The sequence below is a fragment of the Nerophis lumbriciformis genome, linkage group LG01 (genome assembly GCF_033978685.3).
Source record: "Nerophis lumbriciformis linkage group LG01, RoL_Nlum_v2.1, whole genome shotgun sequence".
NCBI classification, from domain to species: Eukaryota; Metazoa; Chordata; class Actinopteri; order Syngnathiformes; family Syngnathidae; genus Nerophis; species Nerophis lumbriciformis.
In genome coordinates, this window is record NC_084548.2 from 44,958,154 (window position 1) to 44,972,807 (window position 14,654).

The 14,654-nt window shown below is 37.7% G+C and overlaps 2 protein-coding genes and 1 non-coding gene across 3 annotated transcripts; 2 read left to right on the forward strand and 1 right to left on the reverse strand.

The window, feature by feature from the left end:
- Positions 1–732: 732 nt before the first annotated feature.
- Positions 733–7,049, forward strand: LOC133621559 (tumor protein D54-like). The gene is made up of 9 exons (XM_061983665.1): positions 733–893; positions 1,305–1,417; positions 1,566–1,714; positions 1,916–1,963; positions 2,233–2,334; positions 4,456–4,482; positions 4,580–4,615; positions 4,699–4,747; positions 4,817–7,049. Exons 1-9 carry the CDS (start codon positions 881–883, stop codon positions 4,880–4,882), a joined length of 603 nt encoding a protein of 200 aa, XP_061839649.1. The 5' UTR covers positions 733–880; the 3' UTR covers positions 4,883–7,049.
- On the reverse strand, positions 6,846–6,917 carry trnae-cuc (transfer RNA glutamic acid (anticodon CUC)). The gene has a single exon. It is a non-coding gene; the product is annotated as a tRNA-Glu (tRNA).
- Positions 7,050–7,221: 172 nt separating the features above from the next.
- ppdpfa (pancreatic progenitor cell differentiation and proliferation factor a) lies at positions 7,222–9,477 on the forward strand. The gene is made up of 5 exons (XM_061983678.2): positions 7,222–7,369; positions 8,615–8,717; positions 8,823–8,900; positions 8,969–9,041; positions 9,127–9,477. Exons 2-5 carry the CDS (start codon positions 8,663–8,665, stop codon positions 9,257–9,259), a joined length of 339 nt encoding a protein of 112 aa, XP_061839662.1. The 5' UTR covers positions 7,222–7,369; positions 8,615–8,662; the 3' UTR covers positions 9,260–9,477.
- The last annotated feature ends 5,177 nt before the right edge of the window (positions 9,478–14,654 follow it).

Genomic DNA, 14,654 nt, shown 5'->3' on the forward strand with positions numbered 1-14,654 from the left:
CTGTCGTCATGTCTTTCTTTCATAATGATTGTGAGCCATAGGCAAAAAAAACAAAAAAAGTGCAGTTCCCACCTTTCCTTCAAGCATATAGGAGAATAATTCTCGCAGGAACTCAAATATATTCGGGGGTAATTGATGTCATTTTTATTCTGAAATTAATTAAACAATGGCTGCAGCAAAAAGGAAACCTAGCTTTTTCACAGAGGGCAAAAGGACGAGTGGAGCCTGTCAAGAAATATTAAAACATGTATTTGTTCTCACAATTACTTTTATTTCTTTATTAGTAAGACCAAATCATTTAGATCAAAAGCAAGCAAATTATTATTTCTGCGAGAGACCACATTTTGGTACTGCACTTATTTATTAAGTTTCATTTGAATTGATGCTGTAATACGTATAGTTAGAGTATAGATTATTATTATGCAACATGTAACTTAAACAATATTTATTACTATTTTTAATATTTTTTATTTCCCAATCAAATGTCATACAGTGTGCGTGTATGTTTGTGTGTTACCAATAATAGCTGCATTGATCCTCTCTCTCTCTCTCTCTCTCTGTGTGTGTGTGTGTGTGTGTGTGTTTGTGTGTGTGTGTGTGTGTGTGTGTGTGTGTGTGTGTGTGTGTGTGTGTGTGTGTGTGTGTGTGTGTGTGTGTGTGTATATGTGTGTGTGTGTGTGTGTGTGTGTGTGTGTGTGTGTGTGTGTGTGTGTGTGTGCGTGTGTGTGTGTGTGTGTGCACGTGTGTGTGTGTGTGTGTGTGTGCGTGTGTGTGTGTGTGTGTGTGTGTGTGTGATCCTGCTGCTGCTCTAAGTTGAGCTGATTGAATGGAAACAAGCGACGCAGACGAGTCTCATCAAAACTCTCCTTGGTGAGCAGCCATGAACCGACCCGGTAAGAAAACCTCCCTTCTTCACATTCTCGAGGCTAGTCTTCAAACTTAAACTTAGTCCTAATGTTTTTTTATTGTGACTTTTTGTTCTTTGTCTCTGGTGGGCTAACGTTAGCATTATGTACAACAGGTAGCATTAGCTGCTACCTAACTAGCTTCGACTGAATATAAGTTCAGTACCATGGACAGTACACTTTGTTTATTTTATCTATCTATCTATCTATCTATCTATCTATCTATCTATCTATCTATCTATCTATCTATCTATCTATCTATCTATCAATCCACCGATCCATCTATCTATCTATCTATCTATCTATCTATCTATCTATCTATCTATCTATCTATCTATTTATCCACCTTTCTATCTATTTATCCACCTTTCTATCCATCTATCTATTGTTCCTGTGTAGGTGTTGGTGGGACTTCATCCATTAGTTTCTCCAACAGCATGCCAGTGAATGGATGTCCCCCCACAGATCTAACAGAAGAAGACATAGACAATCTGCGTTTTGAACTTGCCAAGGTGAGGCTGCTCTTTTGTGTCACAAAACAATCCATCCATCCATTTTCTACCGCTTGTCCCGTTCGGGGTTGCGGGGGGGTGCTGGAGCCGATCTCAGCTGCATTCGGGCTGAACACGTTAGGGTTAATCCGGTTGTGTTTTTCCTCAGATGGAGGAGGAAATCCAGACATTGAGGCAGCTGGTGTTGGCCAAAGAGAAATATGCCGCCGACATCAGGAGGCAGCTGGGTCTGGGTCCTCTCAGCAGCCTCAAACAGAACCTGTCCAAAGGCTGGCAAGAAGTTCAGACCTCATCCCCGTGAGTGCTCCTCATCACATGTTTGAAGTGGATTTGCAGCTTTCTATTTTCAAACGTGTCTGTCATTGTCATGTTAAACCCTCGTTCCGTGTTATCTTCAGTGGCACCACACTTTTTCATGTCATACTGTGTTGTGATTACGTAACCGGGGGAAAGCCCTCTAATCGCTGTTATAAGTCACACGGCCTTGTCCCTTTCCAGATATCTTACAGCCTCTGCAACCATGGACGACATCAGCAACTCCAATGTGTGAGTGCTACTTGTTCGAATAACATGCACCCTGACATAGACCATACGTGGGATCGATTGTTGTTTTGTCAGGTGTTAATGCACTGAGGTGCCCCTGCAAGGAACAAGTGATGGGATTTTCTGGGTGCAATAGGATTGGTGCTCTGTTAATAGCCTTACAGCCTGAATTAGTTTAGGAGCAGCTGTATTAGTGCAAGCTTCAGCATGAAGCGTATGTGCAGGCATTCTGTTTGTGCTTCTTATGTCTGCCTCTTACTTTCTACCTGCAGATATGTGAGGACCAAGGAAGGTCTCTCTCATGCAGGCATTGTGACATCTTCTGCATTGTCCAATTTGGGTGTGGTCATCACCAGGAGGCTGGCAGAGATGAGGTACCCTTCAACACTCACTCAAATGTCTAAGGGAGGAACATGCTTGTTAGCAATGGACCTCTCAGCACAAGATGACAATGGTGGATTTTGGCAATCTGATCCTGGCAGACGGACTGACAGGGGGGAGGCCAACAGTCATGCCAAGCCACTCCATGCGTGTAAATTATGAAGCTTCTTAAAGAACAACTCTAAGGCTTCAACTCAAATCACACATTAATGTTATTCTATCAGTATGGAATACGGTAATGTATTCTTATCACGATGACAGCAAAAGAAAACAAGCTGTTTATAGTGTGTCCCTTTTTTGTCTGCCAATTTAGCAGTACAGCACCAAGGGAGGGCAGTATTGGCCCATCTGTGTTTGGGTTTTTAGGCTTGTCTACTTAGGTTTAACCTCAAGTATACATACAATTAATTTGTTCACCTCATACATTTAGTCATTTTTTCACAGTAAGTTAGTGAATGACTAGTGATGCATACATTTCAAAATGTGTTCTAATTTAGAGTCAACTTTTTTCATTGAAACTACGAGTAATATATATTGATATTAATCTATTTGAGAGTCAGGCTGCTGCCAGCTGTCATCATAAACTATTTTGCAATACTATTGTACAGTACATATAATGTTTTAAGTAACTTTTGACCATTCTTAACAGTCACACAAGTGTAAAAAGAAGTTACTTGCAGTTTACTAAAATATAAAGAATTGTCTACAAGCTCTACAGTAGGTGAGTCAACTAACATTAAAAAACGGTGTGTGACCTTCTTACATTCAAGTGTAAAAAAGTTAACTCATGTTAATTGTAAAAGAATACAACAACGAATAGAATACGCAACCTTTTGATGCATGGACAACTCAACAATCTTTACACAGGAACATGTATTAATCTAACAGTAAACAAAGAAGACTTTGCAGTGTGAAATCAAATCAGTAGGTTCCATTTTGGATTTCATTGTCATCATCACACTTTTCTTTATTGTTGTAACGGATAGCCCTAAAACAGTCAAGGAAAAGCAAACGTGTCGTAATGGCATATAAAACTAGCGTCTTTCACAAAAAACTTTAAGTCCTTTTATAACTTTAAGGCATTTATTATTATTGTTGTTATTACAAACATTAGTATTATTATCATTATTTTGTTTTTGCTCAACATATTAATATGTAGTTGTTAACATGGACACATGATAAATGAGAGAGTGAGGTAAGTAGCAAACTGAAAATAACATGATACTGCACAATTACAATTATGTTTACAGATATCGGTACCATATCAGCAAAAAGCAAATATCAAATGATATCGACTTGCATCTAAAATATCTGATACAAGAAGTCCTGCAGTGTTTTCACTTGTGCAATGCTGGACAGCCAATTAACATCTAAATGTCCTCCAATAAGCACACGAGGTTGGTCTTTTCTTGTATTTTAGTCAAGTCATTTACAAAAGGTAAACATGGTAATATATCCGCACAATACAGTATAGGCTACTAGGAGCTAACACACAATAGCACGCAAGCTACATATGTGTCCTTAATTGAACAATATTGCAGGTTAAAACACCACATTTGTCAATACAAACAAGTATCAAATAATTATACTTGCATGTTACTTACAAAGTCCACAAGGTGTATTAGAAAGTATCCAGTAACAAACGTGTCAGCATCATTCAATTTACTGTGTCATGAGCTAAATATAATAAATTATTGTGACCACTATTACGGCTCCACTTCGACTGAGTCCATTTCAAACGGTGACAATGAATAATTTGGTGTGTTTCCTACTCTGACTCTCTGCTCTCTGACATCCCACACATTTGTGCTGATATTGTATCGGATTAATATTGGTATCAGCCACTACTCAAGGCACCAATATCAGTATTGTATCAGAAGTGAAAAAGTTGTGTCGGGACACCCCTAGAAATGACCCCATTAGTATACAGTATTTATTGCAAAACATCAAGGCCTCCTCCTGCCATCAAGTTGTGTTAGCCGTTAAGAGGCCATAATCCAATCACAGAAGCACAGGTGAACATGGCGGACAAGCTTGTTGTTGTCATCTAAATGGAAAGCTGGTTGATTTCCTTTGTGCGTCTGTTTTTTGTCTTCATGCTGCAAACACATCAGAGCTCTTCCCCTTCCAAGCCCACCACGGTAAGCTTTGAGATGAAAACGTATTATCCGAAATTATAATGATTCAAATATAGTATATTTTATACTACATTTGCATCTGTTTTTTTAATGACGGAAGCACCCTGAGCCACACAATGAGTGTGCCATCTATGAGGTAAATGTCTTTTTTTCTATTACGCAGCAGTGCACTTATAAAATCTACTGTATATCGCCTATCAAAATATTCTGTCTTCCTAGACACTCCTCTACATTCAAGTCTTTTGAAGAAATGGTTGGCAGTGTGAAGGTAAATTCATTTGTTAGTACACACAGCGCTCTACACCAATATTGATCACATGCTGTATGAATCCCGCAGGAGAAGATGACAAATCACGGAGAAACTTCTGGCTTTGAAAGAAGATCTGCACGTTACAACACATGACAACAATTTTTTATGTCATAATGTTGTAAAGCTCTCTTTGGTTTGTCTGTGAAATGTGAACTACATTACCCAAATACTACTATGCAAAGATTTCTGTGGAATGTTGAATTCATTCTAAAAAAATATATTTATTTTCACGTCTACGACCTACTTTGACAGTTCATTGGCATTGTTTGTGGCTTTAGCAAAATCTAATATTTATGAGTATTTTTGTACAATTGGATTGGTTCACTTGCGTGTTTTGCTAATAGTTACGTGAATAAAATGAAGTTATTTAAAATGTACATATTTTGAGAAAGTTTGATTGTAAAGATTCAATAACAGTTTTTCCTTGAAGCCATCAGAACACTGAACTTACCCTGTGCTTCCCCCCCACCCCCCATTCATCTGTAGGTTGGACCGCCACAAATAGAATTACAGTATAGAATAGAATACAAGAGAGTTTTATTTGTTATTATTACAGTGAACAGGTTCAAAGAACAACAAAACTGGAGCCGATCCCCTAAGGTGCATACGCAATATTTTAGTAATATAAATAGTAAAAAAAAAGCTAAAAAAGAAGATATGTATCTATATATGTATATATCCACACACATGCATATATCCATACATATGCATACAGATACACATATAACATTATTGCACATTATAGTACGGAAAAAGAAAAAGACATGACACATGAGGACACGACGGACACATTGTGCTCACTCAGGCCTGTTTAATGCTACTATGGCTCTTGGGTAAAAACTGTTTTTTAGTCTATTTGTGCCCGCTTTTAGCACCCTATAGCGTCTGCCAGAGCATAAGAGAATGGAGCATAAGGGATCAGTGTTGCCAACTTAGTGACTTTGTTGCTATATGTATTGAGTAATTAGACAGCTTTAAAAAAATCTTTGGAAAAAAGAACAAAAACACTTGTGCTGCTGAGGACCACTCCCACATCTAAAAGCACTCCCAGGCGACTCCATTTTGTTTGTAAGATAAATGTAGAAAATAAACAAAAATAACGAAAGGGAGTGACAAAATAAAGTTAATTTGTAGTTTTACATATTTGTTTTGCTTGTCATGTTATTTTTTAAAGATGGCATTACTTCAAGACACCAAAACCCACCTCTGCCACAGATAAATTGCAGTCCTCTGTGGGAAACAGTCACTAGTGTCCGTGCACTAAATTAGTCCGATTTCTCGAATAGTTCGGCTCTAAATGAGCCTCCTGCAGCCCATGGAAACACCTTAATCTGATCGTGTTCGGTTTTTGAAAAGTAGGACTAACACACCCGGATTATAAAATTGAATTACTTATCTTTTATTGTTTTCTTCAATGTGTCATGCTGCTTTAAAATAATTTTAAAAAACTGTGTTGGCCTGTAACACACCGGCTTGTTAAAGGTTTAAACCTTCCAAAGTATAATTTGTGTTTGATATGTGTAAATATGTGAGTGAATTTAAAAGTTATACATTTCACACAAAATCTAGCCACACACAACCTCATGTGACCCAGCAAAATAAACAGGTCCTCTGCAAGGGAGGACGTTTCACAATCTTATTTCAAATGCAAAACATTCTACAAGAATAAAAGATGTGCTGTGGAGTGGACATCCATCCAGATTTCCATATGAAATAAGGAAGATTGATGATGTAAGATGCAAAAATGCATGTGTGCAATGAAGAAGAAAATTGCTTCTTACACTATCCTTTTAATATGACGAAAAATGTGTAACCTTATTTACAAAATACCAAACCCAAGAATCGGGTTCGAATTTAAGCGACAGTTTGTGATGATTTTGTTTTCATGTCCAGTGCTAATATAACTGTAAAAATGTACATAAACGGGCAAGTACATTATTAAGTGCTTCACACTGTAAATAAAGGTTATTCCTGAAATCCAAACAGTAGAAAAAGACGACGAAAATAGTTCTTAAATTGTATCACAATAATAATAATTTTAAACAAAATGGGACAGTTCCCTGACCGGGAATCGAACCCGGGCCGCGGCGGTGAGAGCGCCGAATCCTAACCACTAGACCACCAGGGAGCTTGAACAAGAAGAGCATAACATAGTTTATATATGTTAAACAACGGTGACTGTTTATATAATTCACTTTTATATTTGAGAAATACGTCGCGTGGTAGGTCTATGGCTCTACTTGAATATATTAAATGTTCTTCAAATGTGTCATTTTCTCGTAAAGAGGCTACCTCCAGCTTGATTAGCCAAAGCCTCTTCTGTCTGACTATGACGTCAGCTCGTCTAAGGCAATCCACAGCACGTTGCATGTTCCCGAGGGCTCAATGCACGTCGTACCCGCCCTCCACGCATGTCAACAGTGTCTTTAAAAGCAGCCTGCAGTCCTCTCCGTTAGTGAGACACGACATCGTCTTTCCACAGATGGGCCACTAGAAGCTACTAGAAGTCTTCTACCTTCCTGCAGCCATCCGGACCTTCCAGCCGCACCAGGAGCCAACAACTGCTTCCCAACCCCAAAGGTAAGTCATGGACGATTGTTTTTAAACAAATTCCATTTTACTTAATAATATTTTATATGCACAGAATGTACATGTTTTCATCCATGTTAGTCATTTATTTAGCTGCAGTGGGTTGTTTATAACTATTCTGTAGAACCAGGGGCGCCGCTAGGGATTTTGGGCCCCATGAAAATAATCTTTACAGGGCCCCCAACACAGTGTCATTATTTTTTCTGTATTATAATTTCATCATCATTAGGGGCCTCTCTGGGCCCCCCTCCATCACGGGCCCCTACAATCCGTCTCCTTTACCCCCCCTTTTCGGCGCCCCTGTGTAGAACAAAGTGTACTCATCTGCTCTTAAATCCCCAAAGCCGAATCTGCTCCATTAATGCTAAACTGCACTGCCTTCTGGTCCTTAAGGTGTTGAATTAAATTAAAATTATGCTTTTAATACTAAATTAAATTGCTTGGTTTTCTTTTGTAACAGTTTCCATAATTTCACACATTATGTAAAAACTAGGGCTGTCAAAAATAATGAGTTAACTCGTGTGATTAATCACAAAAAATGATTGCATTAATCATGTATATGCGCCGATCAATTAAGCAATTTATTTTGAATACAACTGGTTACCTGAAAGGCGGGTGGGGTTGTTATATGGTCAGTGATCAGGTCAATGCATACGTCAGTGCGAAGATGAGTGAGGAGATTTCGACTGTTGCAAGTTTCAATTCAAAATACACTAGACTGAACTAAAGATAAAACTGTCACCAAATTTTGAGCAAATAAAATACTAAATATTTTTTCAATAATTTTCCTCAATGACAATCTCACTGTTAAATTGCATTTATGTCCAAATATCGGCGTCTTTTTAAGTTCAATTAAATTATGCAAGTAATAACCTGTGATTAATCTGATTTTCTAAAAAAAATAATCATTTGACAGTACTAGTAAAAACCTTAGTTGTGTTCGGCCATGTGACATCAAGTCATGTTAAAAGAAGGCAACTTTGGGCCCTCCAGTCAGTGACAAGGTTGTGCACTTTGCCACACCAGTTGAGACTGAGAAACTTGATTCCCTGAACCAGAAGCAGCTGTCTCCGCCCCATGGCTGTGCACACAAGCAAATAGCATAGATCTGTGCTCTGGGAATGAAAACGTGTCCATACGCCTGTACTCTGACAACAGAATTCCATAACAAAGTAGATGAGCAAGAAAACTGTATTTCATGCCTATTTAAACCTGAGATGATCATTTCCTGTGCAGGTCACCATTTTCTATCTGTGAGCGGTTTTCCACCTGAAGTCGGAGAAAATGGCAGCAATTCCATCGAGTGGCTCCCTCATCGCCACGCATGATTACTACAGAAGTGAGTTTGAGGCCTCCTTCAGGAATACACAACTGCACATGACACATGTGATCTTTTTGGGTGTAATTAAAATAAAATTAAAGTATTTATGTATATGCTTTCCAGGGCGCATCGGGTCTACCTCTAGCAACAGCTCATGTAGCAGCGCTGAATACTCCGGAGAGGCCCTCCCTCATCACCCAGGTATGTATGGCAAAGGTCAGGCTTGTGTTTGGAGCTAAGTCCATAAATAACACATTGGCTCTTCACAGGACTACCAAGACAAGATTCCGGTCACTGGTGGACCTCCTTTTTCTTGGCAAAACCCGGAGCTGAAAACCATAAGTAAGCTTGTGAAAAAAAACCCACATATAAACCAAAAACTGAAGACAAACAAATGTTTTAAGTTTATTTCACTGGTCTGTTCCAGAAATGGGAGCTACACAGTGGCCAACGGTCAGGTTACCTGCATTGCCAGGGAAATGCTTCTGAAACGGCAACTCAGCGAAAACAGTGACATTGGAAATTTTGAACCGTCAAAACCACCGCCAGCCTCCTCCTAAAGGCGCCTCAACCTCTTCCTCCACCTCCTCACCACCAACTTGCCGTCAGAGTCCAGATGGAGATGATGGTGGTGATGAAACATTGCTTCTTCAGTAAATAGTTAGCTTTTTTTTGACTGTATGGATTCTTTATATGACGACCAAAAACAATGTTTTTCATCCTTTTTTTCTCTTTGTGATTTTGCATTGTTGGTGAAATAATAAAATGATTGAGGCACTGGGTTTGTATTTCCTTTGGGAAGTTTTTCTACCATGCGATGACCTCAAGCTGAGCCGCTGTTTTATAACACAAGCTGCAGTGAGCTGTTTATGTGATTGGCAAAAGCCATTGTGTTGCTAAGAAGCTTGCATGACTCACCACCTTACTGTAAATGTAGGTCAGCATGTATACTGGAACATATGCTGGAAGAATGCATGGTCAATTCCCGTGCAAGTCATTTAGGTATACACTGCTATTAATTCTAATACTGTTATATTGAGCCTGATCTGTTAATCTAAAGTTCAAAATAATGCATTAATAATTTTAAATAGTCAGTTTTTAATAATAGGTATATGGTTTGTAAAGATGTAGCTTTCAGTTGTCATATGCCGGTAATAGTTGTATTTGTTTCACACGCACTCCACAAATTAGGAGGAACGTTACACTTCTACTCGCACTACTCAACACGTCCGAAAAGGAGAATTAATTTTCGTACTAACCCTTCTCGGTGGGTCAGCAATTACTAATAGTCTATGACCTTCTTAACTTAACAACTTAAAGAGTGCTCTAACTTTGCGTGTGTTTTGAGATAGGAGCTGTATCTTGGCTAATTGTTATGCTTTAAGTTTATATCTCACCGAAACAGCTGGTCTTACTCACTAGCATTAACCTATGGTTAGAGATCGACATATGCTTAACATTCCAAGCATTGGAAGGAAGAAAGTGAGTGTGAATGTCAGTGCTGAAGAAGAAATGAATGATATTCATTGAATTAAAGAAATTAATCATCCAAAAAATTACTAAGCCAAGCAATAGTCTGCATCATACTGAAGCAGAATGAGTCTAACTCCAGCCAAGAATATTAAAATATCCAAACAGTGGACATTTATCCATGAAAATATGAAGAAGCTGCTGGTGGTGTGTTCGACGGATAAGCAGCTGCAAGGAGATACTATAGAAGTCAACTCTCCAAGGTAAATGCTGCACATTGTTATCGCATTACTTCATAAAACTACTGTGATTGTGTTAGTAGTACATACTATTGTATTGTTTTAATACAATATTTTTTATCCAAAAGTTGTTCTTTTCAAAAGGCATATTAGCAAGCACCTATTAAATTGATTTTAATTCATTTCAATGGGAGACGTTGATTTGAGATACAAGTGTTTTGAGTTAAGAACTTTGTCACAGAGCCACTTAAGCTCGTAAGTTGAAGTGTTACAGTATTTTATCAATAAATATGAGATCATTAAAACACAAAAATAAATGTAAAGTATTTGATGATTATTATATCTTATTAAATTAAGAGACTATGAATTAATTATTAAATAAATACTGAAGTAAAAACTGACAGGAACGTTATACAATGTATAAATAAATGCAGGATATAGTACACCAGGGGTCTCAAACACGCAGTCCTCTATTTAACTACATAGTTTAGTGTGAGTGCGGCTTGTGCACCTTAGGTGGCCAATACTTAAATATACCTGTAATATGGCAACACAAAATACACAACAATTACAGCACAACAAACACACATTAGGCAACACAAAGAGTAACCTTCTGTAAGCAACCGGAAGTGTCTCTGACCATCTCCTAGGAAACTCAACCGTTTCATAGGCCTACCATGGCTCATGGTCACAATAGCTGCTGGTAGAAATAGTTTACCAATTTCGTCATGTGGTTAAAACATAAATCTAAAGTGAATACTTCATGGGGCCCAGCCTCACCCAGACTATAACTCCAGCGGCCCCAGGTAAACTGAGTTTAAGACCGCTATAGTAGACTAGGCAACAATTTATTAAATAGTAATGGATGGTTTTCTTTAATTATTATTCTTTAACATAGCTTGTGAGCTTGTTATATAATATAGAATATAGAATATAGAATTTTGTCCTTAAAACAGCCACTTGGCATGTAACTACTGACTGTAACCGAGGGATCGATAAGAGCACTCGCTGGTCACATGCAAAAACATTTCAAAGAAAAGATCCGATGAGAACATCTGGCAGTAAGCACACTAACAGTTAAGTCAACAGTGAGCAAAGTTTTATCAGTTAGACGAAGGAGATCATGTTTAAGTGCAGCACATAAACACTGAGACTTCATGCCGTGATGATTGCCATGATAAGCTTCTCCGTCTTTCTCTAAAGACGGCTCGGAAGAGGCATTCTGCTCTAAAAATGTCCCGTGACTATGTCCAGACAGTCCTGTGTCGGCGAGGAGACACAGGAATGTTTGGTAGAGGTTTCTATGAGTAAAGTTCACGGGACACATAGTGAAGAATAGGTCCTCTCACTGTCACAGCCATAAGAGGTTGGTTGTCACACGTTTTACTCTAATGTGAATTGCTCATCATCAAAACGTATTTCAATATTCATTCCTATCGAAGTTTAAATGTGTATCCCACTCATTTTACAACTCATTGTAACAAGGAGGTAAACAATTGGGAAAACCAACCACTCCCATCACAGGGACTGTTGTCACATGCAGTGGGAAATATTATTTTAGTGGGACAAATATTTTAAAACAGGAAAGAAGGCAGAACTTAATTATAACTTATAAATGCATTGACAAGTTGACAAATACATGAACAGTAAATACAGCTTTAGGCAAGCTTACTGTATACAGCAGGGATGTCCAATGTTTTTCCAATGAGGGCCACGCGTTGAAAAATCAAAGCATAAGGAGGCCATTTTGATATGTTTTCATTTTTAAAACCAATACAATGTATGGCTTTTGTTTTTACCTTTATGGCTCCCCTGAAGTGCTAAGTCTCAGTCATAAAAATGTTAAATATATGTCATATATTATTCTTATATTATTATTATATATAATCTTCAGATCAACTTTAGGTCTATCTGTCAATATAAAGTTAAACTGTTTTTAATAAATAAATGATAAATGATAAATGGGTTGTACTTGTATAGCGCTTTTCTACCTTCAAGGTACTCAAAGCGCTTTGACACTACTTCCACATTTACCCATTCACACACACATTCACACACTGATGGCGGGAAAATGTTTTATGCTCTTTTTGACAAAAATGACCCTATATTTTATGGCAAAAACACAATATGTGTTTTAATTATTTTCCCCCAAAAAAGTGGAATATTTGATGTGAAGTAATTGGAGTCTTGAATAGGTCAATAATTCATAACTCCATTGATTTTATTTTTATTGTTATTTTTTGAGCAATGATAGTTCAAAAAAACATTAAAATTGTTGGGGATCCATAAATAAAATAAGTAAAATAAAAAAAGTCATACATTTTTTTTTTACTTTCAACACATAAGTCTCCTGATAAACTTCAGATCTCTCTGTCCATTATAAGTATTTATTATTTTTTGTTTGTTTTAGGCTCTTTTTGTCAAATAAAATGCTGTTTTTTTATATGGCAAACACACAAAATAAGCAATATTTTCCCCAAAAAAATATTGTCAAGTGGAATAAGCAACGTTAAATAATTGGAGGCTAGAATAGGTCAATAATGTATAACAATATTGATTTAAATGCATTATTATTTCTTGAGCAATGACAGTTTTAAAGAAAAAAAAAACAGCCCGAGTGGCAGCTTTGTGTTATTAGAGTCAACATTGCAAATTGTTCTCATTACATTTCATCTGTTTGCTGTTTTATTCCACTTTTTTATTATATATTTTTGAATAGTATTTTTCGAATGTGCCATCAGCCGTTACAAAATTAGCTGCAAGCCGCAAATGGTCCCTGGCGCGCACTTTGGATAACCCTGGCATACAGTGTGTAATATGCAAAAACACATGAGTACATGTGACAACCAACCCAACCCCAACTGGGATTTTTGCTTGCATTAAAAACAGGCAACTCCTTAGCTGGTTAATAAGTGAAGTGAATTATATCCATATAGCACTTTTCTCTAGTGACTCAAAGCACTTTACATTGTGAAACCATTTATCTAAGTCACATTTTTAAACCAGTGTGGGTGGCACTGGGAGCAGGTAGGTAAAGTGTCTTGCCCAAGAACACAACGGCAGTTACTAGGATGGCAGAAGTGGAGATCGAATCTAGAACCCTCAAGTTGCTGGCACGGCCACTCTACCAACCGAGCTATACCGCCCCGAAACTAATCTAAACTGTAACTTTACCTTCGCACTTTTTAAGGGTAACAATTGTTTTGTTTTGAAATCATTGTGTAAACAGCCATGAAGACAAATATACAGTAGTACCCCAATATACGTGCTTAGTTGGTTCTACGGGACGGCGTGGCGAAGTTGGTAGAGTGGCCGTGCCAGCAATCGGAGGGTTGCTGGTTACTGGGGTTCAATCCCCACCTTCTACCATCCTAGTCACGTCCGTTGTGTCCTTGAGCAAGACACTTCACCCCTTGCTCCTGATGGCTGCTGGTTAGCGCCTTGCATGGCAGCTCCCGCCATCAGTGTGTGAATGTGTGTGTGAATGGGTGAATGTGGAAATACTGTCAAAGCGCTTTGAGTACCTTGAAGATAGAAAAGCGCTATACAAGTATAACCCATTTATCATTTATTATTTACGACTGACTTTAAACCCTCATATGTGAAATCAACATCACCCATTGAAAGCAATTGAAATCAATTTAATCAGTGCTTGCAATTTAATCAGTGCAATTTTATCACTACTTACAACTACAATAGGTTTATGAATAATATGTATAATGTATAATATAATAATAATGTACAGCATTTATCTTGGAGAGTGGATTTCTACGGTATCTTCTTTGAGCTGCTTCTCTGTCAATCCCACCATCAGCAGCTTCCCTATATTTTCATGGTTTAATGCAGTGGTTCTCAAACTTTTTTTGTGATCCCCCACTTTGGACAAGGGGGAGTTTTCAAGCCCCACCTGCCCCCATTGCCCCCAACAGAATGCTAATGCCAAGCTTAACATTTTCAAATTTATTGAACATCAAGTAACATCAAGTTGTATACATTCAAACTCAATAACATAAAATAACATCAAGTTTAATAATAAATAAAATAACTCTGCAGCTGTGGTATAACTTGCATTAAGTTCAATAATAAATCAAACAACTTGCATCAAGTTCAATAATAAATAAAACAAAAGTGTTATAATTTGAATCAAGTTCAATAATAAATCAAAAAAGTGCCACTTTGCAATCTTTGCAACAAAAAAAGGAGGAGCTATGCATTTGGCAAGACAGGGCAAGTGAACATGAGTTTT

Coding starts and splice junctions, on each gene's coding strand:
- ppdpfa (XM_061983678.2), top strand. CDS start 8,663: ATGGCAGCAATTCCATCGAGTGGCTCCCTCATCGCCACGCATGATTAC. Junction 8,901..8,968: donor GGCCCTCCCTCATCACCCAG/GTATGTATGGCA, acceptor GGCTCTTCACAG/GACTACCAAGACAAGATTCC. Junction 9,042..9,126: donor CCCGGAGCTGAAAACCATAA/GTAAGCTTGTGA, acceptor GGTCTGTTCCAG/AAATGGGAGCTACACAGTGG.
- LOC133621559 (XM_061983665.1), top strand. Junction 2,335..4,455: donor AGGAGGCTGGCAGAGATGAG/GTACCCTTCAAC, acceptor CAAACACATCAG/AGCTCTTCCCCTTCCAAGCC. Junction 4,616..4,698: donor ATGAGTGTGCCATCTATGAG/GTAAATGTCTTT, acceptor CTGTCTTCCTAG/ACACTCCTCTACATTCAAGT.